Here is a 23,707-nt window from a genome sequence, read left to right as displayed (position 1 = left end):
CATCTGTGGATGAACCTGGCAGACATCGGGAAGAAAGAAAAGGCTTTCTTCTCGATGCTCAGGTTTCGCCTTCTGAACTTTTCGGTATTTCCGTTGAGACGGTGATCGAGAAGTTCGGGGAGACGAAGGCGCACTCCGCTGCTTTCAGATCCTTCGTTCCACGAAGGTCCAGGTCTGAGCCCGAACAACATAGGGGTCCTGGCCTGTCTCGATCTGAGGATCAAAGACGGGCACAGAAGGCTAGTGTCGCGACTCACGCTCCTCACCCACCTGCGGGCAGGGTTAAGAGGAATTGTGGGTCACAAGGGGGTAAGCAGAACCTAAGGGATGTGATCCAGACGAGGCAGCGTTCTCGTCTGAGTCAGAGTGATACTGAGGTATCCACTCGTTCCCTTTAGGGATTTTTAACTTCTGCTTTTATCCTCCCCTTCCTAATTCCCCTGTAACCACCAGCTCTCCACCTGATCGAGGTTAGGTGGAAACCTCTAACGCATAACAGTCTCCTATGCTGGACCTATAATGTTTTTGGCTGGTTCTATGTTCATAGCAACCACCTTACTGATGGTCCGGACTAAAAGGAGGCACCCCCTTGAGCGGGGCTCCAGCGCAGGAGGGTGGGAGTATAAAAATAACCCTTTCTGTATATACTTATGTGTAAATTGCTGGTGGTTATGTGTCTACTAATAAACTCTGTGAGTTTCCTTTGCAGTGCTCAGTTACAGTGTTTACTAAACACTCGTCAGCACCAGCCATCCGGCTTCATGTTCCGGTATTAGGCGGCTGAGATCACAGGTTTCTGCGGGAGCCTCCTTGATCATCAGGCCTGGCACAGCACTGCAGGGAATTTCATGGATGTCCGGCCAGGTCACCCTGAGGGGTCTCCTGGCCGCTTAGGTGCTGTCGCATCCAGCGGGAAGTGAAGGTGGCAGTTACAGAAGTCTTCTTGTATATGCTGCCTCAGGTGATGCTCCCCTCGCTAGAGGTTTATAAAATTTGAGCTTGCCTCTCCCGTTAGTTTCAGCGCCTCTGCGATGCTTAGGAACCTTTAGGTACACACGCTAAGCTCTGTGTACTTTCTGAAAACCACATGGTGGTCAGTGTGCACGTGAACACCTTTGCGCACTTTCTAAAAATCCACATATTGGTAAGTGTGCACGCAAGACTCTGCACACTTTCTGAAATCCTGTATGGTAAGGGTTACGCGCTCCGCCTCGTTCCCTTTCTTGAGATGATTAGACCTTGGTTCCTTGGGCTCCATTCAGCCAGTGTGTATTTGTTTATACACTTCAAGCATCGCTTCCCTCAACATCAGGGGCTATTCGGGCGATTCTCGTGGTAGTTTAGCAGCGCTCCCCTTTTCCAAGAAGGGTCGCCTATGAGCGTGCTACTCTGGATTCAGGAGTTCTCCTCTCATATGAGACTGAGTTCACTGTTTTTCCCAGAGCGCTCCAGCATTATTTCCACAGATCGAGTTGATGACTCTCAAACATACTTTTTTGAGATCCACCATTCCATCCATGAGCTGCTCTATCAGAGTCCCACGAGAGCCCTTCCCTTAGAACAGTATTTGAAAATCCATGATATGGTAAGTGTGCACGTGAAGTCTTTGCACACTTTCTGAAATCCACACTGTGGTAAGTTCGCACGCTAGTACTCTGCGTTCTTTCTAAAATCCTATATGGTGAGGGCTTCGCGCGGTTACTTCGTGCCCTTTCTTGAGTTGGTAAAAGCCCCGTTCATCTTGGGCGCCACTCCACCCATGTATCCTCGGATACCTATCTAAACAGGGTGTTGCTACTGGAGATCTGTTGAGACAGCTCCTTCAGCAAGCTTTTGCGGAAGCAAGCTGTAGCCCCTGTGTGACAGGCTAGACTTAGTATAAAATGCTAGGTTCCTAGCTGTATCCCTTTAAAGGAATCTTTCCTGATTCCAAGCCTTTAGCTCTACCACCGGGCCGAGGCCCTAACAATTAAGTTGGGTATGTAGCTTAGGCCTTTGGCCGTAAGGGGTATTGTCACAGACAGCCGTCTAAACGTCCCGGGGGCAACTCCCATTGAAATGGTAGAGTTGGTACTTAGTGTTCGCCATGATTCTGGCCTGCACTCCTCTCAGCATGGCGGCGTGGGTATACTGTTCCCCATAGCGACCCCTAGAGGACGCAGTTCGAAGTTCCCTTGAAAGGGAACGTCTCAGGTTACGAATGTAACCATGGTTCCCTGAGTAGGGAACGAGACACTGCGTCCTCTAGCTCCCTGCCATGCTTCGGACGCAAGCTTCAGACGAAGAAGTGAATGACGTGTTTCCCGGTGCCTGTTTTATAGTCGCACCGGTAGTGACGTCAGAGGCTGTCGCCGGCCAACTCGTTGGTGTTTTTTTTTCATTTGTATGCTTCAGACACGGGTCACGACGAGGTGTTCCCCATAGCGACCCCTAGAGGACGCAGTGTCTCGTTCCCTACTCAGGGAACCATGGTTACATTCGTAACCTGAGACGTTTTGCAAGGACCAAGTTTTGTTTACAGCAAAGGAAAACCAGTTTCCTCGTGGCTTATATCGAAATACTCCCATCATTTTTCTCTACAAATTCTTGTGGTATATTTCTAATTTGTGGCTGGTGTTTTTATTTTGCTCTCTCTTCTGCACTTCCACATTTTGGAGCTGTATGGAGTGCTTTTTATGATGTATGGATGCAATTTTTGCCTATTCAATGGCAGTGAATAGAGTTTCAGATTTTGACGCACTATTTACTACCATTATAAAGCATGGAAGAGCAAACACCTTTTTTGATATAACTCCTGATTGTATTTGTCTGAAAGAAGAAAGTCATACACCTAGGGTGGCTTGAGGGTGAGTAAATCAAGGGGTAATTTTCATTTTAGGGTGAACTATTCCTTTAAGCTCAAATAGTATGGAAAATGCATTGATTCCTAAGATAACTTACTGTACTTTTGTTTTTTTTCAGGCATGTTCCTCTCTGAGATGATTGAGAAATATTTCGTATCGCCAACGTTATTCCGAGTCATCCGACTTGCCAGAATCGGCCGTATTCTTCGTCTCATCAAAGGAGCCAAAGGCATTCGTACACTCCTGTTTGCCTTGATGATGTCACTTCCTGCCTTGTTCAATATTGGCCTCCTCTTGTTCCTGGTCATGTTTATCTATGCCATCTTCGGAATGTCCAACTTTGCCTATGTGAAGCACGAGGCAGGGATTGATGACATGTTTAACTTTGAGACATTTGGGAACTCGATGCTTTGTTTGTTCCAGATTACGACTTCAGCAGGATGGGACGGCCTCCTGGCACCCATCCTGAACAAGCAAGATCCGGATTGCGACAGCAAATTGGAGCACCCGGGCAGCATGTACCGTGGCGACTGCGGAAACCCCTCGGTCGGCATCTTCTTCTTCGTGAGCTACATTATCATCTGCTTCCTGATCGTGGTGAACATGTACATTGCCGTGATCTTGGAGAACTTCAGCGTAGCCACAGAGGAGAGCGCCGAACCACTGAGCGAGGACGACTTTGAAATGTTCTACGAAGTCTGGGAGCGATTCGATCCCAACGCCACGCAGTTCGTGGAGTATGAGAAGCTTTCTGACTTTGCAGATGCTTTGGATCCTCCCTTACGTATCCCCAAGCCAAACAAGATCCAGCTCATAGCCATGGACCTGCCCATGGTCAGTGGCGACCGCATCCACTGCCTGGACATCCTGTTCGCCTTTACCCTGAGGGTACTGGGAGAGGAGGGCGAGATGGATGCCCTGAGGGGACAGATGGAGGATCGTTTCATGGCCTCCAATCCCTCCAAAGTCTCCTACGAGCCAATCACGACAACCCTCCGTAGGAAACAGGAGGAGATGTCGGCCGTCGTCATCCAGAGGGCCTTCCGACGGTATCGTATAAGGCAAACGGTAAAGAAGGCCTCCGAAGCCTACCGACAGCAGCTGCAAGTTGGGAGTGTGCGCATCCCGGAGAAAGAGGTGCTCGTCATCGGAAAGTTTCAAGAGAACTCTGCGTCAGACAAAACGGATATGACTCCCTCCTCTGCCTCTCCGCCGTCTTATAACAGTGTGGCCAAATCAGAGAAAGACAAATACGAAAAGGAGAGGAGAGAAAAGGAGGACAAAGCAAAAGATGCAAGAGACAGAAAAAAATGAACGAGGGACTGAAACAGAGACTGTTCTTTTCAACTGAGACACTGTTTACAGAGCAGAGCGCGAGCACTGGGGTGCAATTCACCTCAAGCGGTTTTGGAACTAATGCCAAACTGAGTGTGTGTGAGGCGGAGTGTGTGTATGTGCGTGTGTCTAGACTATTGTGTGCGTGCACACCGAGGTAGCCTTAGGGTGCATTTATGGTGTTGACGGAAAGCGTTGATTCAAGGACAGTGCCAGTGTCGACACGACGAACACACGCACATACACACACTTGAGTATGAATGTTGAATCCCTAAGGATGCTGGTGTGAAACAAAATGGCAAGTTTAGAGTGGTGTGTGTGTTTGTCTTTTAGTTTTGAGTGTTGTTACACAATCCCGAGGACTGAAAGAAACTAATGTTATAGTCATCAGTAGCTAGTGCTAACACTACCGCTGGTGTCTTTCTTATTGAATGGCGTATTATATACCTGCACATTTTTGTTAGCTCATTTTTTTATTCATGTTGAACTTTTCTACTCATGGGTTTGATTGTCTGAACTACTTCATTGTCTGTAGAAGGGGCTGGGGAATGTCGATCATACCTGGTAGTGAATTATCTGAACGGGACCTCATTTACTTTAGCGTTAGTATATACCGAACAAACCACACACACAGACACACACACACACACACACACACACCAGTAGGTTCTAAGTGCTACAAAATCAATCGCTCAGTAAGCTGAGATCAGAATGCTACTGTACTAATCAGGACTTTCACACACAGAATGTTTTTTGTTTTTTTTATGGATGAAGATGTAGACCATGTCTGCACTGCCTTACTGAACACAAACACAAAAATGGATTAACTGAACCATTTGACATCTTCCACTGTTGAATGAGCCAAACTCAGTGTTTTTTGACTCAAACCCTTTGATGAATGTTCTGGGTTCAATGTATGTTCACCTCAATTGACAATATTTTTGTGTTACTAAAAGGCACTTATAAACGAAGTAAAACAGGCCATGCAATTAATCATTAAAAGTAACACTGTTTACAGCCACGTGTATAGTAGAACCACAAAGCTTTAACATTATATGATGTATTATAGATTATACATGTTAACATGAGAAGAATAGTGTGATATAATCACTTATCTAAGCTTTTCTTTAATTTTTCAACTCCGTTGTCATGAAAATGCCAATAACTTTCGCACAATATCTGCACAAAGACACCAAGAAGAGAAGTGATGCGATTTCCTTAGGCATTGTACCACATGACTAGAGTTTTTATTTATGTATTTCTTAAAGGGGCCACATCCTATATTTTGAATGTTTTTTTTTTTGTTGTTGTTGTTGTTGTTGTTGTTGTTTTTTCTTCTTCACATAGATAAAGTTCTACTTATGTTTGTTATATCAATAGACATAAGCGGTCTAATCAGAAGTGGTTGTCTATGACTTTACCTGACACCAGGTGCATAACAACGGTTCTGGAATGGCAACAACCACAGGAATAATATTGAAAACAGTGCAAATATGTCAATTTAGGCAACCTTTAATTTCACAACTCATCATTTCCTTTTCCTTTTACAGATGATTAAATGTAAGTGTTTTATCAAAAAATATAAGCTGTACATTTTGGCCTGTAAACCCTCCAGATGCTGGCACAGTTTACTTCATTTGTAAGTGCCCCATTCAAACCTTGATTTTAGCTTATTTAAGGTGCAAATTGCAATTATTTCCTGTGGTGATCAATATTAAGCAACAAAAGCTGTTCGTTGAACCTTAAACATTCTACACCACATATGAGGCACATATGAGACGAGACAGATGTCCACCCCTCCGTGAAACTACTATAACGATAACAGACTTCGGGAAGCCTGAATGTACACTCACTGGTGAAGGTGATAGCAAAAGGCAGTATAACCCTGCTGAATGTCTCTGTACCAGACAACCACATGTCTCACCTCGTTTTATTTTGAACAAAAAAAAAGGAAAAAAAAAAAACATATGTATATATATATATATATCTTCCAAATCTAAACCATTCCGTGCATAGGTGCAGGTCAACCTGTCAGTGGATCTCTACTGAAAAACAATTTTCCTCGTTCGATGTCTGTCGCCGAGTAACAGCAACACCCTGAGTTCGGCTGAATAATGCGATTATGACATTAGCTCTTCTGTTGAATTATTGGTGGTGATTTTGTATGTATATAATGGCACGCTGTATCTCACCTCTGTACTCAACGCTGTAGAGGAGCACTTTTACACGCCACTTAAACTGTCATTTGGATGCATGTGTGAGAGGTGCGAGTGTGAAAGAGAAAAAGAATATGAGAGCTTATTTATGTGAGAGAGATCTATATGTGTGTGTTTTGACTGTATGTACTGGGGCCACCATCGATGTGCTTTATTCTCATTCTCTTTATTGTTAATATTGTAAATAGTAGTTTCAAGCTCATGTTAATGGGGTTTTTTTTTTATTAACTTATTTTTTTTTTTTACATTTCTTTTTGCACAGTGCTACATGTGAAGGCCAGGTCCTGGTTTTAAATGTACATAAAAATTTATGAAGCAATCAGTGGTCGTCATATTTCATTCGTAGTGTGGTAGTAAACTGCATGCACTATATTAACTAACTACATGGTGACGTTATTTTAAAAGCCAAAAGAATAAAGATCATATTTTTTGTACCAAAGTAAAACTTATTATATTCGTTATTACACACATCGCAAATCATTTCGAGAGAGAATCACAGCAGAGCAATGCATACTTCTTTGTTTTTTTTTTTTTGTTGGGTTACTTGAAAATGTTCATGATTTGCAATCGTGTACTACCTTTTGTTTTGAATGTGCAATATGAATTGATTTCCTCTGAAGCGGAGCAGAGTTTGCAGACATTCACTGTAGTTTTCCAAAATAAAGCACATTTTGGGAAGCCAGTAACTGAAAAGCCTAAGACGTTTATTTTGGAAATGTTTTTTGTCAAATATGCAGCATTTTCTTTCAGTCTTCGGTCTGTATTGGTATAACTGTGCCATTCAATAATTAATAAAATACAAATATAACAAATAGCTATCAGTCAATATTACCTTCATCGTTTGAACACTTACACCTCTGGACATCACAAACAGATCTCGCTTGGAAAAAGGAGAAGAAAAGTGGAAGGAGGTGTAGGAGAAGGCCTAAATTTAGTCCTGGTGAGATGAACTGCTGCAATCATCCTTCTAGTACTGCTGCTAGACTCTCTTTTTAACAGACCCAAGACTGTGTGTGTGTGTGTGTGTGTGTGTGTGTGTGTGTGTGTGTGTGTGCGCGCGCGCATGAGAAACACTCTGTAATCAGGAGTGACCCTGCTGGAGTGCTTTTCTTCCTGTTGCCTGGCAACCTGACATCACGGTACACCCTTCAGTGATTGATCACACAGCTTCTACCCATAGTGCTCTGGGTTTTCAGCAGGCTTTCCCCAACCAGCACCCCTCGTTTTCAGCGTCTCTCATCCCATTCATGCTTTCTGTTCAGTCAAAGAGAGAGACAGGCCCGCGTTTGTCCCTGTGGGATTCCCTTTTGAGAGGAGGTGTTTGTTTTACTGTCTTTATGGCGAGGTCTGGTGCGGGAGATAAGCGTGCGTGTTTATGTATGCACAGATAAGGTTAAGGATAAGGCGTCAACGTAAGTTTTCTCTAAATCAAATTATTCGGGAAAAACAGCTAGATAAAAAATTATACCATTCACATATGCAAAGATTAAAATCTCGACCAATTCAAACTGACAAAACACAGGGTGTGGCTGGTAAACGATCCCGGTAACAGAGCCATTTCAATAAAGTCTCATTCTAAATAGTTCAAGGCGCCCTCTTGCGGTTGAATGAGGTTACACATGTGTTATATGATGGACGTTTGCCCTTCATTTGTTCACCAGCATCGGGCGTTACACCACAGGACCAGGAACGGGGATTTTAATTATTTCTTCTTAAAGGAACCATAGCCTACCCTTTTACCATGGTGTGTTTACTAAAATAACTAATAGAATTCTGTTTCTTGTCTTTTGCAGCAAATGGTCAGTGAAAGAAGGTGTTGACCTCAACCAAACTCTGATGAGTTACAGTAGCCTAAAAATATATATATATTTTTTTGTTATAGAAAACATGGGTTTCAAACAAAATATAGGGCACTGCTAAGCATTATGTTTTAGGTAGTTCACTTTGTCAAAAAGATTATTTTTTAGTACAATTTTTTTTTTATTGTTCAATACTGTATAAAAGGTTGAAAACTGTGGTGGGCTATATTTACAATATTTACATTATTGACAGTATTTACAAATCATGTTCTTGGTATGTAATTATGTTAGATAATGTCTAGTATCTTTAATATTATATCTTTTCCATTTATGTATTTTTTACACCTAAAGCTTTAAATAATTAACAAACAAGCTATTCTACACACATTTGTAAAATCTTAGCTTTTATGTGCATAACAATTCAAATGAAGTCTGTATTTAATAGAACTTCAATCACTGTATAATATAATGTCCATGTTATTGTGCACATTACAAAATGGCAACATGCCTGTCATGTAACATGACAATTTAGATTAGTAAACATATTCACAGAAGTTTCCCTCAATAAACTCCTAATTTGCTGCTTATTGATAGTAAGAGTGCTTATGTTTAGAAAATGAATAGGGTTAATAGATATAGAATATGGTCATGCAGCATAAGGCATGAATCATAAATACTCTATAAATGCTCTATAAATACTAATAATCAGCCAATATGATAATAATATGTATGCTAATAAACAACTAGTTAATAGTGAATAGTGTTCCTAATCTAAAGTGTAACCAATCCTTACTGTGTGTTTGTGTTTCTAAGTGTGTATGGCACTTTACATACTGTGAGTAACTGTTTTCTGAATGTGACCAGCTCACTTTTTTCCACTAAAGTAAAATGTGGGAAAATAAAAAGCATGATGATGTTTAAAAAAAAAAAACAGTGGGAAAAAACCATCTCACCATCTGCATTTGAGTTAAAAGGAAAGCAAAAGCATTTTACCAAGTTCAACAAACTGCAACAGTGTAGAAATTTTCCTCTTTGTAACAGATAAATGTGCTCCTAAAAGTTCAAGCCCACTGTTTTAGCAAGTCCCTTGAGAGAGAGAGAGAGGGAGAGAGAGAAATACATGTGTGGCATAGTCCTGCATTAAAAGAACAGTGCATTTAACACACACATTGCCAGAAGTAGAGGCTAAGTAGGTCAAAGTGAGGGGAGAGAGTGACTAAGAGAGAGAAACAGAGAAAGACAATCTAATTTCACAAACACTGTTCTTTACTGGTGAGGAGCAATCTCATCTCTGCTCTGGAAATGCCTTGACTGAGAAGAACTGAGATAAAAGATTCAACACAGAGTCAAATATGCAATATTTTATTGTTGATGACAATTCATCCAATTCATTCAACTGAATGATAATTAGTAATGGTAATTCATGGTGTACCTCAAGGATATGTGTAATGCCCTCTGTTGTTTCATTTATAATAGCTGCTAATTAGCTAATAAAACTAATTAGCTGCTAATCATTTTCCTAAGGGTATTCAAACAAATGGTCTAAAATAGATTTATTTAAATATTCTTAATTTTGCTAAGTATAAAATTAAATGAACGTCAATTAATAGCAAATCAAATGTAGGTTTCTATCTTTGCTTTTTTAAAGTTTAAGTTTTAAAAGTTCAAACTTTTAATCAATTTCAGTTATTATTATCATCATTATTATTACTATTTACATTTTCTTTTATATTTTAATTACAATTAAATCTTACATAATTTGAAAAACTTATTTTTTATAATTATAATTTTTTTGAATAGTAATTAAAGGGATAGTTTGCTTGATAATTCTGTCATCATTTATTTACCCTCATGTCATGTTTTTGCCAAAAAAAAAAAAAAAAAAAAAAAAAAAAACAAGACATTGGCCCTTGTGTAAGATGTCTAGAATTTTAATGTCATCAGTTTGTGTAGCATTAAAGCATGGGTAACCTTTAGCTGGATGTTACTGTCTCTGTGTTTTGGTGTGTGTGTAGTATGTAAGATGAGTGGACAGGCCTGTAAGTGAGCTGTGTTTCTGTGGGTTGAATAATGCATTTCTGTGACATTCTCATCCTCTCTCTCCTTACAGCCGTGTCTTAATTCTCTTATCATTAGTTTGCATTAACTTGACACCATCATTCCCCCTCTTCCATTATCTCTCCAGTCTCCTTCTTTTTGCCTCACCAACCATTCCTACAGTCTCCTTTGTGAACTACAAGCATTCACTGTAGCAGAAGGTAAGAGTGTGTGAATCTAGGTCATACTGTATGTTTTCACCTGTCTCTGATCCATGACTCAATTGTCTGAACGTGTCCTGCCTGGAATTCATTTACTTAAGTAATGCTGGTCACAGAATCCTCCCCCCAGTTTATATAGAACGGTTTCCTCCATTCACCCATCCGTTCATGGCCATTTCCTGTCAGATAATTCAGTCATGCACAAATAAAAATGAGTTTACAGGCTATTTTTACTGCTTACAAGTTAAACTCTATCAGCAGTCTATGGTATGCTGTTGATTGCCACAGGAAATTATTTCAGCTGTATGTAAAAACAAACTGAAATATGCATGACAGTAACACAATGTCTTAACCAGGTGCAACATGATATAATGTGAAGAGATAAAAGCTCTTTGATGTAAAAACTCAGTTTTTGTTATATCTAGCTGCGACCACGACACTTTGACCTTTGTCCATTTGTCCATGTCTGTTATATAGTGCCAACCACTGTGAAATCTAATTGGTTTACAATCAAGCTTAATAATTAATATAATTATAATTTAACTGTTTTCTATTTTAATATATTTTAAATGTAATTTATTCCTGTGTTGGCAAAGATGAATTTTCAGCAGCCATTACTCCTGTCTTCAGCGTCACATGATCCTTCAGAAATCATTCTAATATGCAGTTTCTTAATAATAATAATAATAATAATAATAATAACAATAATAAATACTTATTTCTTTAAAAAATCTTACTGACCCAAAACCTTTGAATTGTAGTAAAGCTATAGTATAAAAATGATTGTAGCTGAAAACTTTTGTCATGTTAGATCAAAACACATTACAATGGCTGCCTCTAAGACATCAATTATTTCATTTATTTACTTTGATTTGTGTAAAAGTTTAAATTGTGTTTTGTTTTGTTTTTGCAACAATTTTTGTGAAAATATTGTGGTTATTGTGGACAGATATTATTAATAGAGCTTGTATGTAACCTACAATATTAGATAAGAATATGGAAATGCGGCACTGCAAATATGTATAAATGTTTAAATGTATAAATGTCACTATGATTGTGATTTAATTTCTCATCATATGCAAACAAGATACTGCAGAACTACATCTAAATTTTATAAGCTGCTAAATGAGTCCAAGTTGCATAATAGAAAGTTTGAAGTATTACCAAAATGTGTAATTTGGAGATAGATAGTTGTGATTCTAAGATAAAATCTTTAAATTTTGACTTTGTATGTAATTGTGAAATATACTAAGTCAATCCCGATATACAGTACAGTACCATATTATTTTATGTCAAAAACCATGTGTTTCCCCTAGATTCCCTGTGGCCTCATAGGACCTTAATCTGCACTTGTATGGCTTTTTTTTTTTTTGGAGGTTGGAGTTTTTTGGAAATTTATGGCTGTGTGCAGGATACAGTCTCAGGGTGGGTTTTCTTTTTGGGAAATGTGTGTGTGTTGAAAGGAAAGGGTGTTGGTGTCAAAGCCGTGAGGAGGGCTGTGGTCAAGTTTCCATGATTTGTTCAGGAGTGATGTTCATTTCCTGTTGGCAGGAGTGTGTGTGATTATGTTTTACTCAACTGCAGCACTTTTGAAACCCTTAACTTTGGCATTCTGATTGTGCGTGTGACGATTGTGTTTACTGGAAGGAAATTCATAGCATAAGTTAAGACCTTTTTTTCTTTTCTTTCTTTTTCTCCTCCTTCAAGGCCGTCCTCGGTTTGTCCGTCTGGTTCGGCCTCCTAGACACCACAACTGTGCCACGCACTTCTTCCTCCACATCCTTCTCTTGCTCTCTTTTCCTCTCTCTCTCTCTCACCGTGTCTCTCTTCCTCTGTCCAGTCTCTCAATAGTGGTCCTCTCTGCTCTCGTGGGGGAGGCTGGAATATCTGGTTTCCTAAACAATGGAAATTCAATCAGGAAATGGACCCGAGGTGTCGAAAGAAGGAGGGTGCGCTCATTCGTCTCCTCTCGCCCTGCGGCCTGCGAACGCTAAAGAGGACCTGGAGGAGAACAGGCACATTGAGAAGTTTGACATCCCACTCAGCAGCCTGAAGCAAATGTTTGAGAAACCGCCGGCGCAACATGTGGTGAGTCTTAGAGCGAGAGAGAAAGAATGAGAGAATGAGAATGGAAAGAAGACAAATTGATCTCTTGAGTCTGTCTGTTGATGAAGAGAGATAATGTATGCTTTAAGATGTTTTTTTTATGATATTTTGCTGATGGCTGCAACATGACTAAAGAAAGAGAGCAGATGGAGAAAGAGGAGAGAGAGAGAGGAAGAGAAACAAATTATGAAAACAGCTGTTGCTGCATGTTTAAAAAGAGTCAGTCATCTATTCCCAAGACTTTCACATCTGATTTTCCAAGCATTCCAAATAGAATTTGAAGATTCATATCACTGATATTTGTTGAGGGTCTGTTTGTTTCCCATTATCATTCTTTGGTATTTAAATTCTCTCTCTCTCTCTTTTTTTACTTTTTATTTTAAGTGCCCACATGCAGTAACATAATGAATTGAGAGACTTGGTTAGGCAGATGACTTATGGATGTTTTACAATAAACCCATAAATACATCAGGTCAGAGAGCTACATTACTTTTAAAAAGTTTTGAGCCAGCAAAATTTATTTACACTTTTGAAAAGTCTCCTTTTTCACCAAGGCTGCATTTATTTGACCAAAAATAAAGTGAAAACAGTAATATTGTGAAATATCATGTTTTAGCATATTTAAAGTTGAATTTTCAGCATCATTCCTCCAGCCTTCAGTGTCACATTATCCTTCAGTAATCATTCTAATATGCTGATATTGTGTTGAAATAAGATTTCTTTCTTATTATCAATGTTAAAAACAGTTGCACTGCTTAATATCTTTGTGGAAACTGTGATACCCTTCTCAAACTTTTAAACGGTAGCGTAATTCCATGAATTTCCAACAATCTGGCATCTTGTCAGGTCTGACAGATGTCTGCAGAAGAAATCTGGAGATCATATCAGTGACTTTTGTGAGCTTCAGTTTGTTTCCCTCATCAGTCTTTTGTATATCTACAGTAAGTGTACTATGCATTACTTTTCAAGTTTTCGGATATACAGTATATGTGAGGTCCTTTTTGAAAGTGAAGTGCTAATGTGCTAATATCCGAGATTATGAAAAGAAAGGAAAAGCAAAGTGACCCAGATCCTGTTCTTTCTCTAACTTGGTTAGCTGGACAGGGTTTGGTTCATCTTGCAATAAATGTGGGATTTTGTTTTTCAAAGCATACTTACATTTTAGTCAGCTATGTTATCAGAGCAGAATATCCAATTTCTCAAAACTGATCATTGGCAGGGTAGCCTGCTCAGAAGACCAGCTTAACCTTCCATGCTGGTCTACTCTAGTTTGGAATTTAGCCAAGCTACAGTATTTACCAGCACAATATAGCTTATAAAACTGTTCAACCAGCATCATCTTTATAGTAAAACTAGTTAAACACCAGCACATCTGCATCCAATGATGGTGATCAGAATTAGGAGGGTAAACTGTTCAAGGGTATCCCAGGTTTGTGCTACTGCAAGTTACCATACCTCAAAGAATGGGTTTGAAAGTTTAGTGTTCAACAGTCACAGTTCAGTGAAGTGACACTGATGAGATGGCTGAGAATGAAAAATTAATGAGACAGAGATGAGAAATAAGCAATACAAGAATGAGAACTGAAAGAGCGGACATGAAAGGAGTAAGATATGATTGAGAGAGACAGTAGATTAAGAGAGAAGATCAGTTTAAATGATGTGTTTTATAGTTTTCATAGTTTGGCAAACTGCTACTGTATGTGCTGGAAAGCTCGTTTTGCTGCACACACACACACGCACACACACACACACACACACACACACACACACACCTGACCACACACATACACACACACACACACACACACACACACACACAACAAAGCTACAGACACCCACAACAGAGGCAGCTACTGGCAATAATCTTGTGGGAAGCAGAGCAAACTCTCTCTCACTCACACACACACACACACTCTCACACACACACACACACACACACACACACACACACACAAACTCACACACACACGTTTCACTATGTTATTTAAAATTTATTTTTGGGGTTCTTTCCGCAACACTGGCTTTTCGTATAAATAACCCTATAATTTGCATGTGGGTAATGTGTGTGGGGGGACAGAGTAAAGCCAACAGAAGAAAGTGAGAGAGATATAGAGACAGACATATAAAGAAAGAAAAATAAACTAATTAGTTTAGCATGGTTTGGTTTTACTCATACGTGCAAGAACACACACACACACACACACACACACACACACACACACACACACACACACACACATAAACAAAAAAAGCTTTGAGTCAAAAAAGAAGAGGTTGAATGTTATATTAAGTTGTGGTGATGATCATCATATTCTTTGGGAACTATAGTCCAGTTATGTATTGTTGTAAAGTCTCACTGTGTATTATCTGTAATGAGCAGAGTCACATGGGATATGCAGTGGCAGAATTGCAATGCCCATCATTCACAAAGTTCTACTCTTCCCCTTCCCATTGCTTGTTTATTTATTATATATTTTGGCTATTTAAACATGCTAGTTTGATATCAGATACCACTAGAAGTGTAGTACTCCAAGCTCAGTTTAGAGTTTAAACACATTTCACCCAGTGTAGTTCCATCCTGTTAAACATAAAGGTTCTAAAAAGAGGGTTTCAGGTGATGCCATACAGAAACCATTTTCGGATAATGAATAACCTTTCAGTGAACAGTTCTTAAAAGAAACGCTTTTTCTTTGTGTGAAAAATAAAAATAACTATAAAGAACCTTCTGTGCATTGGAAAGGTTCTATTAGTGGATGCCAATAAAAAGTCTTTATTTTTAAGAGTGCATTCTGCAGAGTTCCACAGATTTCATCTATAAATGCTCTTCAGTATTGATCATCATCAGGCCAGGAATGACTTTCTCCTGTTAGTTAGTAAAACAATTTCATGCCAAAATACATTGCAATGCATTGTCACAAGCGATATACATTTTCTTCAGTGTTGTTACATACATCAGAGTGAAATGGATTATCAAAAGAAACAGTGTGTAAGATAGCGACATGATTGCTTGCAAAGGTTGTTGATTGGATGGAGGCAGATCAGAGCAAAAGCGTATACACATTTAAAAAAATTTAAAAGAAAAAAAAACATGTGTTAATAAACCTTTAAAATAACCAAAAAATCTGTTTACACATTGTAACATGCATTTAAAAAATAGATAGGTTAGTTTTTGGAACATGGTCACCTAATGTACAGTGGCCGAGAGAGCTGCACATGAAAAACACATGCAAATTAAGAAAACATCTTCGTCAATTTCACGAAGATGTTTTGTAAGCTGGCTAACTTACTTTTACAACTTCCCTTAAAAAAATGAACCATAGATAGCCTATGGTTGTACTGTTGTTAATTAATAAATAAATTTATTATATAAATAAATAAATAAATAAATAAATAAAAATAAAAAACAAAAAAAATGGTTATGGTTATGCCATGCACAAATTAATCATGGATTTACTACATTAACCATAGTTTAACCAAGGTATTTGTACAGCTGTGGTTGCAAATTAATATTTTATTTTTTACAAATGGTAATAAATATACAAAAAAAATAAAATAAAATAAAACATGGTTAATATTTGTGTTGTTGGGGTAATGTTTTTGTGGTCTGTGCTAATTGAGCATTTCTCTATTTGGTTGTGTTCTAAGTATTTGCAGTGTGTTTTTTTATATTATTATTATTTGTTTGTGTTGTAAACATCTGCAGCACATGTGCTGTCAAACTGGTGATGTTTTCATAATTTGCTGGTGCTTTTTCTATTTGCGTGATTTTCTGAGGTTGCAGCATGTTGATCTCTCTCGGCCACCATACTAATCAGCTATGAGCAGCATATAATGTTTAAAGCTTAAGCTAAGGTATATTGTCCAGCAGGGCTGAAATACCATCGATACTATACTGCACAAATTTACACACACTGTGCACTAAAGTATGTATTGTAGATGATGCCCTTGGGTTACTGTTACATATTGTTTGCACTTGCAAATTCATATTCATAAGATTGTAGATTTCTTCATCCTGGTTGTGAAACAAGGGCCTGGCTGTCTGATCAGATGCTTGAGTCTTGATTCCGAGGTTGTTGTTTTTTTGTGTTTTTGTTTTTTTGGACAAGAGGGGAATGAGTGACTGGTGTTCCTGATTGAGTGGCTAATTGTTGGCTAGATAAACACAGGAAGAGGAGAGAGATTGCTAGAGATCCATCTATCGTTTCTATCTGAAACATGACCTCTCCACCCCACAGGGGTTATTAATATTTCATGATCCCTTTGCAAAGACACACACACACACACACACACACACTCTCTCTCTCTCTCTCTCTCTCTCTCTCTCTCTCTGTCACTCTCATTTATTATTACTCAGTTAGAGTATACAGAGAGACTGTCAGAAAGAGACTGAGAAACTTTCATTTCCGACATGAAATCCTCCTGCTGTTATTCATTAGCCACAAAAAGAAATACAAATCCTCACATCCTGTTTAAAGCCTAGTTGGATTTTAATTTAGGGTTCATCCAATGGTTACATATTAAGCACTTTTAACCCTTCATCAGGCCGAGAGTTTTAGTTACGCATTCTGTCCAGGAGATGTCACTATAAGCACATGCAAGTCTGGAAACGTCTCTCATTATGAACTGATACCTAATCAATATTTTCTCACAGTCTAATTATTCTCTTGGAATTCCATTAATTTGCCTAAAACCTCAGTGAGGCAAAGAATGCTTCTTGCGCAACAGAGCAAAGGAAATCATTGTTTGACTAAGTTTGGATATGTGGTCTCTGTATAAACAAATATCTTTTTTGTTTGAACAATGTTTGAGATCTTATTTCACTGTTTGTTTCTTTCAAGCAAATATGTTCAGTATCCAAGGAAAAGTGAGAAGCACTTCATAAACCCTGGTGAAAATAACAGAAGTGTTCTTACAGTGGCAGTCTATGGTCATTTCACCAGGATAATGGTCAAAATATACACTGTTTCACAAGAATACCCTTGAAAAGTGAACTTAATTGTATTGAACATGCACATGTAGTGTTCTTCAAACCTTAAAAGTATGTAAAAAAAAAAACAAAGAAAAAAAAACAACAACAACAATAAAACCCCCGTGCTTTCTAAATAATAAAATAAAATAAGAACTAACAGATCACTTAAGTGTACTTACAGAGAGTATACTTTCATGACAGTTTTTTTAAACACAATTAAACTTTTACTTTTTAAAGTGCACTGAAAGTTATACTTTGAAGTACATTTTAAATAATTGTTTCAAGAATTTTGTCACTTTAAAAAAGTAAACTGATTTTGATGCATACAGACTGACATAAAGTTCACGTTAAGTGCATGACACTAATTTAAAGTGTTATTCAGTATTACATATAAAGTTATTATTAATTTAAATGTTATTACAAATATATTTAAATACGTGTTGTGACACGTTTCAACAGAAATTACATTAAAGTATATTTTAGTTTTCTATTAATGCTTGTCAATAGTCAAAATAGCAGTCTAAAGTTCAGCTAATTCCATTTATTATGAATTCAAACTAAAATACATTTTCATTTAATTGCAAGTGACATGCAGAACTTAAGTATATTATGTAGGTAAATGCTAAAGTGTACTTCCTTTTCACAAGGGTATAGTCATTTCAACATTATAGATGTTAACATGAGATTAATGTGATAAAACTGCTTACTGACCTTGTCTATGCAAAGTTATATAAAATTTTTCCTGTCATGGCCATTTAAAGCTGGTACATGTAACTATCGCATGATACATGCACCATAGGGACTGTAACAATAAGAAAAATCCTTCCACAGGAATTGGTTGGTAAAACACAATACAGTACGTATATTTGCCTAAAACAGCAGTCCCTTACTTTCCATTGTAAATGTATTACTGCACTTTTGTTTGTTTTTATAAACCAAGCTCAGAGTCAGAATGATTTTCTGTCTAAATTTTTTTAAACCTCAAAAGAGCTTAACTTGTTTTGAACCAACAACATACCTTTACATTTAGTTTTAAATAGAGATGAACTCATGCTACAGGCTAAAGCTAACTGACAGTTAATCACTGCCTTGCGACTGCTAAATATACCTTACAAACACAGTAACTATACTGCTAAAAGAGTAGAAAGTATTAGGTGCTGTCATCTCACTCTTTTATAGTTATCCCTGTGCTATGTGTAGCATTCAGGCTAAAAGCAGCTCCTTGTGACTGTTTCTGGCTGCCTTTAGTGTTAAAAAAACGAAAACAGAACTGTCGGTCAAGGCCTGGAGACAATAACTTTAGACATTTGGATGCTCACGCACTGTCACAAGATGTTCGGTGTTTTTGTGTCATTCTCATGTGTGCATGGTATCATACCGTGTCTTAACGTTACGTAGATTAACCTGCGGCCTTGTTTCAGATTACAAACCCTGTCACCCTCCATCGTCCTTTCTTTCCTCCTGTTTGTGCACAAAAGCCTCTGAGTTTGTTTTAAAATTGTTGGTGGAAATACTGTTTATGTTAGCAGGAAGATTTGTGTATGTGTGTATGTAAGAGAGCTGCCCCGCTGGCTTGTTTATCTAACTCCAGGTCAGTGACTCATGTTTAAATATGTCCACTTATCACAGAGACAGGAGAGTAATGGGAGACTCTCAGTGGTGCTTACAAAAACAGGAAATCCCCTTACGCACACAAACACACAAAGATTTCTGACCAGATTTCTGAAATGAAAACCAAGGACATTTTCAGTTTTAGCAGTTCAGCATATTGAATATTTATGTCGTAACTGTCATGTTGTACAGTGATGAGCTACAGTAGCTTGTCATACTACTAAAAATTACATTTAGTCATCAGCACACACTTAAAGCCTGTTATAGACTGTTCATAGTAACTTACAACCAGTTTTATTTTAGTATTATTTATACTATTACAGATTTTTTAAAACAAGTTTTATATATATATATATATTCAAGTCATTTTTTGCAATTTTGTTATGTGCCAACTATGGTTAGTGTGTTTTTTTGGGGGGGTTAATTGCAGTAAAAACCATGGTTAACTTTCATAAGAGATGATAATAACCCTGTTTGTGACATCTTGGTTTTGTTAACTTCTGTTCAGAAATTTTCTTATGTTCAATAAACTTATAAGACATTATTTCACTTTAAGGCCACCAAAAATGGTAACATCTAGTTACCCAAAAACACAAGTTAATATCATGCTGTTGCCGTTTTGGACAATTTGGTATTATCAGATTTTTTAAATCACTAGTATGGTATTCTCTAAAGTGCTTTGAAATACCATTTATGCTAGTACTGTTATATATATCCAAATACCATATGGTCTTCTGATACAATGTCACGGTACTTTTTGTAAGGACAAACATATAAACACAATATTCTCAATTTTTAATTAGTAAATTGATTGAGATTCCTCATGCTCCAGACTCATACTGTTTTATGAAATAAATGGCTAGATCGTATCTTTTTATCTCTTCATTATCTGATGTTTGTTCAGCTGAATTAACTCACAGCTCTTTTAATCTTTATCCAGGTAAAATTTTAATAGCTTTAAAGATTTAACAGGATCAGCTTTTAACTAAAGTAAATTCTGCCAAAATGTCAGTGCATTTGAAAGCATCAGCAGTGTCTGACAGCACTTTTGACAGTAATGGCATCATGAGAAACCTACATGGCTGTTTATTAGAATTCATTTACAGTAGTTAGCCTTTAATTTACTTGCAATGTAACTGATAAAGTGAAAAACTCTGCCTTTCAGTGTGTGTGTAAATGAAACCACCCTGTTCTCTCTGGCCAGGGTGAAACTTTGACCTCCTGGCTCAGTGTTGCACAGACTGTGCGTGTGCATCTTACGCCAGATGAGCTGAATAGTGAAATATGACTCCACAGGACACAATCAATGTGTGTGTGTGTGTGTGTGTGTGTGTGTGTGTGTGTGTGTGCGTTAGCATGTGTGAAAGTGTTGATTTTCCCTTGCTGATGTTTTGAACTGTCTTTCACAGCTGCAGGAGTACTTTATGGAACATCTGATAGGGGGAGATTTGATTTGCAAATTGTTTTGTGAAGGGGTTAAGACAAAGAGAGTGCTTGAGGGTGAAAATAGCATATACTGATGTGTTCCTGGGTCCCCATCCACTTTCAGTGTATGAATAAAAGCAGTTAGGCATTCTGCTAAATTTCTCCTTTTGTGTTGCATGGAAGGAAAAGAAAAATCATACAGGTTTGGAACAACATGAGGGTTGGTAAATAATTACAGAATTTTCTTTTATGGTGAACTTACCCTTTAAAATATTGCTGTCTTATTTCCTTAAATAGTTTAAAAAAAACTCTTAAAAAACTTACCTGACATAGCAACATAATAAAAAATAAAAATAAAAAAATCTGTAAGTTCCAGGTTTATGTCTCACAATTCTGACATTTGTTCTCTGAATTGGAAGTTTAAATCTCGCAATTCTTAGACATAATTTGCCTTTTTTTATGAACCAGTTAGGACTCTTATTCATGTGAAAGTTTGACACATTTACATTTTTTTTTTAAATAGTTCTTTTGTCATGATTTTTCAAAAGCATAGCCAATGAAAGTGACAATAAGATATACTGAGCTCTTTTTTGCATGAATGGACTATGCAAATTTAGCAGCTTTTAACAAAAACAAAACATCCAAATAATGTATTCTTTCAAGAATTTTGTTGTTTTTTTTTTTTGTTTTCCACTGGTGTTTTACCCATTTATTGAATTATGCATTGAACTGTGTTATGTTTCAGGTTAACTTAAAGGTAAACTTACCAGAAAATTTACTGTTAATTTTCTGCCAGGACATTATCTATTTATCTATGGATTTATTTTTCTTACAGTTTAACTCTTCATTTAAAATACTAAAGCTTAAACTTAATTAGAATCTTATGCACTAATGTCGACTGTATTTATAATGCTCTGTGACACAAACTCAGTTATTAGTTTAGACCTGTGTAATATATGTTTTGCTTTTGTTGCGTGTCTAATGGACAGTGCTATTCAAAATACACACTGAAAATACATTTAAACAAATTTAATAAATACATTTCCTTTTATTTATATGTAAATATGTTTCACAGTTGGCAGTTTATTTTTTTTTCTGTTCTCATCCTCCTTCCCCATTTATGTTCCTGTTTCAAGGGCATTAATATTGACTTGGTGACAGCTTTCAAGCTTCAGGTGAAACTCTAGCTTATATAACACAAAACCGAGTCTTGTTGATATACTGGTAATGATAAAATAGAGAAAACAAAAACACATACACGAGCTTCATGTAACACGGTTTCTCTGTTCCTAACTGTCTTCCAAACTTTTGTTGGAGGTCTCGTAGAACTGCAGAATGCAAATGAAACACGGACTAAAAAGGGTTCTCTAACCACACCTGCCTTTCTCTTTTTCTCTCTCTCTAGGAAGTGAGTGGTTCATATTCGTCTAGTGGGAGAGTAGGCAGACAAATATATTGGTGTAGGAGAAAAAATGTCGAATCAGGAATCAAACTTTGGTGGATGTGAGTATCTTTTGGCTTTTTATAATACAGTAATTCTGTTTCTTATAAATTGAACAACAGAATTTTTTAATTCACCATAAAGATGTCTCTGTTTGGCTATTTAAAGGCTGATTCAGTAAATTTTAAACTGTACTCTTTGCAACCTCTTCATTTTTATGTGATTTACATGTTTGTGGAAATTCAGTGTGTGTGTGTGTGTGCATGTGTGTATAAAGGTGACATGATTAAAGACTTCACGCTTTGCTGTCTAGCATGATGACAACTGTGATGACAGACTTCAGCTTCAGTGCTCATGCATGTATGTGTACAGTATGTATGTACATGTGTTTGGATTTCTGCTGCAATCTTGTTCTTAAGGCACTTATTTCGGTTACTTTGAGTTTTCAGACACCGGATATAGTCTTAAAAGTACCCCATCATACCCAAACTTTACTTTATAATGCCTGAGTGTACATGTTTTAAATATATGCAGTGACAATAGTATGCTAGTGGGAGGCATGTGTAATTTAATAGGTTTGTTTGACAGGTGAGTTGATTTGTGTATGGGCAGTGTCTTTGGTTATCCCTCTTTCATTCTTTAAATCGGCTATCAGTTCGTCTTTTAAATAGACAGCGTTGTTTACGACCGGTCCGCACACGTACACATACATTAACACTCATGCATATCCTCCTGAATATCCTGATATATTGTTTATCACTCAAGTGTACTGTATTCTCTTGACATCATGTTATGCATGGCTTTAATGTTGTCCAGGAGAATCAGTGGAAATTTGGTGTGATTGTGTTTTCTCTCTCAGTCTCCTCGCTTTCTTTCTCTTAACTTTTTTCTTTACTTATTTAATGGCCAAAATTGGCTACTTAGAATTTAAAAAAATTTTAAAAAGAGATTTTTTTTCTAACATAAAAAGCACACAGCATCCATAAATTTCCAATCAATTAATTTCATCTAAACAATTATGGCTGTTAAAATTAAAGTGACATCAAATCTGGTTTACTAAAACTAAAAATTTAACCATAAAAAATGAAATAATACAATAAAAAGCGATTAAACAATAAACATGCTGTTGCTTATAATAAATATAAACAAAAATAAAACAAAAAAAAAAAAAATAATATAATAAAAAAAAAATTAAAAAAAAAATAGTTTAACTTGATGTACTAAATAACTAAAACTAATAAATAAAACTGCCATTTTGAGTGACCGAAGTCCTGACTTATGTCTGACTCTTATGCCAACACAAACAAATGTAAGACCTTTCTGGAGGTGCTTTGGAGCTTTGTAGTAGCTGTCACCTCCTCTTTCAATGGAGAAAGTTCTGTTGAAAATTGTGTTTATCCTTATTTATTCACCCTCATATTGTTCCAGTTTTGTATGTTGTTTTTTCCATGAAACACAAAAGGAAAAAATTTCGAAGAATTTTCCAGACAAGTTTCCATGTCTGTTAAGTTCCAAAAACATAATAGGCACTACAGAGGTAGACCATATGACTTGTTGCACTACAAGCCATACCATAGCTTTCTAAGGAACAGATTTATATTGTTTATATTAATTATTTATAAATCATTATTTATTGAGATTATCAGTCAATATTTTAGGGCTGTTCTTTACACCAAGCTCAGAAGGCTTGGAATATAGCTTACA

General features: G+C 37.3%; 1 protein-coding gene across 1 annotated transcript; it reads left to right on the top strand.

Annotated features, from left to right (window-relative positions):
- The first annotated feature begins 2,942 nt into the window (after window positions 1-2,942).
- LOC122144226 (sodium channel protein type 2 subunit alpha-like) lies at window positions 2,943-7,080 on the top strand. The gene has a single exon (XM_042754956.1). It carries the CDS (start codon window positions 2,964-2,966, stop codon window positions 4,155-4,157), a length of 1,194 nt encoding a protein of 397 aa, XP_042610890.1. The 5' UTR covers window positions 2,943-2,963; the 3' UTR covers window positions 4,158-7,080.
- Window positions 7,081-23,707: the final 16,627 nt, after the last annotated feature.

The sequence above is a fragment of the Cyprinus carpio genome, unplaced genomic scaffold (genome assembly GCF_018340385.1).
Source record: "Cyprinus carpio isolate SPL01 unplaced genomic scaffold, ASM1834038v1 S000006624, whole genome shotgun sequence".
NCBI classification, from domain to species: Eukaryota; Metazoa; Chordata; class Actinopteri; order Cypriniformes; family Cyprinidae; genus Cyprinus; species Cyprinus carpio.
Note: the sequence above shows the minus strand (reverse complement) of the source record. Positions and strands in the feature narration are given on the sequence as shown.

What these genes read in the sequence shown, in the direction of transcription:
- LOC122144226 (XM_042754956.1), top strand. Translation starts at nt 2,964, where the DNA reads ATGTTCCTCTCTGAGATGATTGAGAAATATTTCGTATCGCCAACGTTA.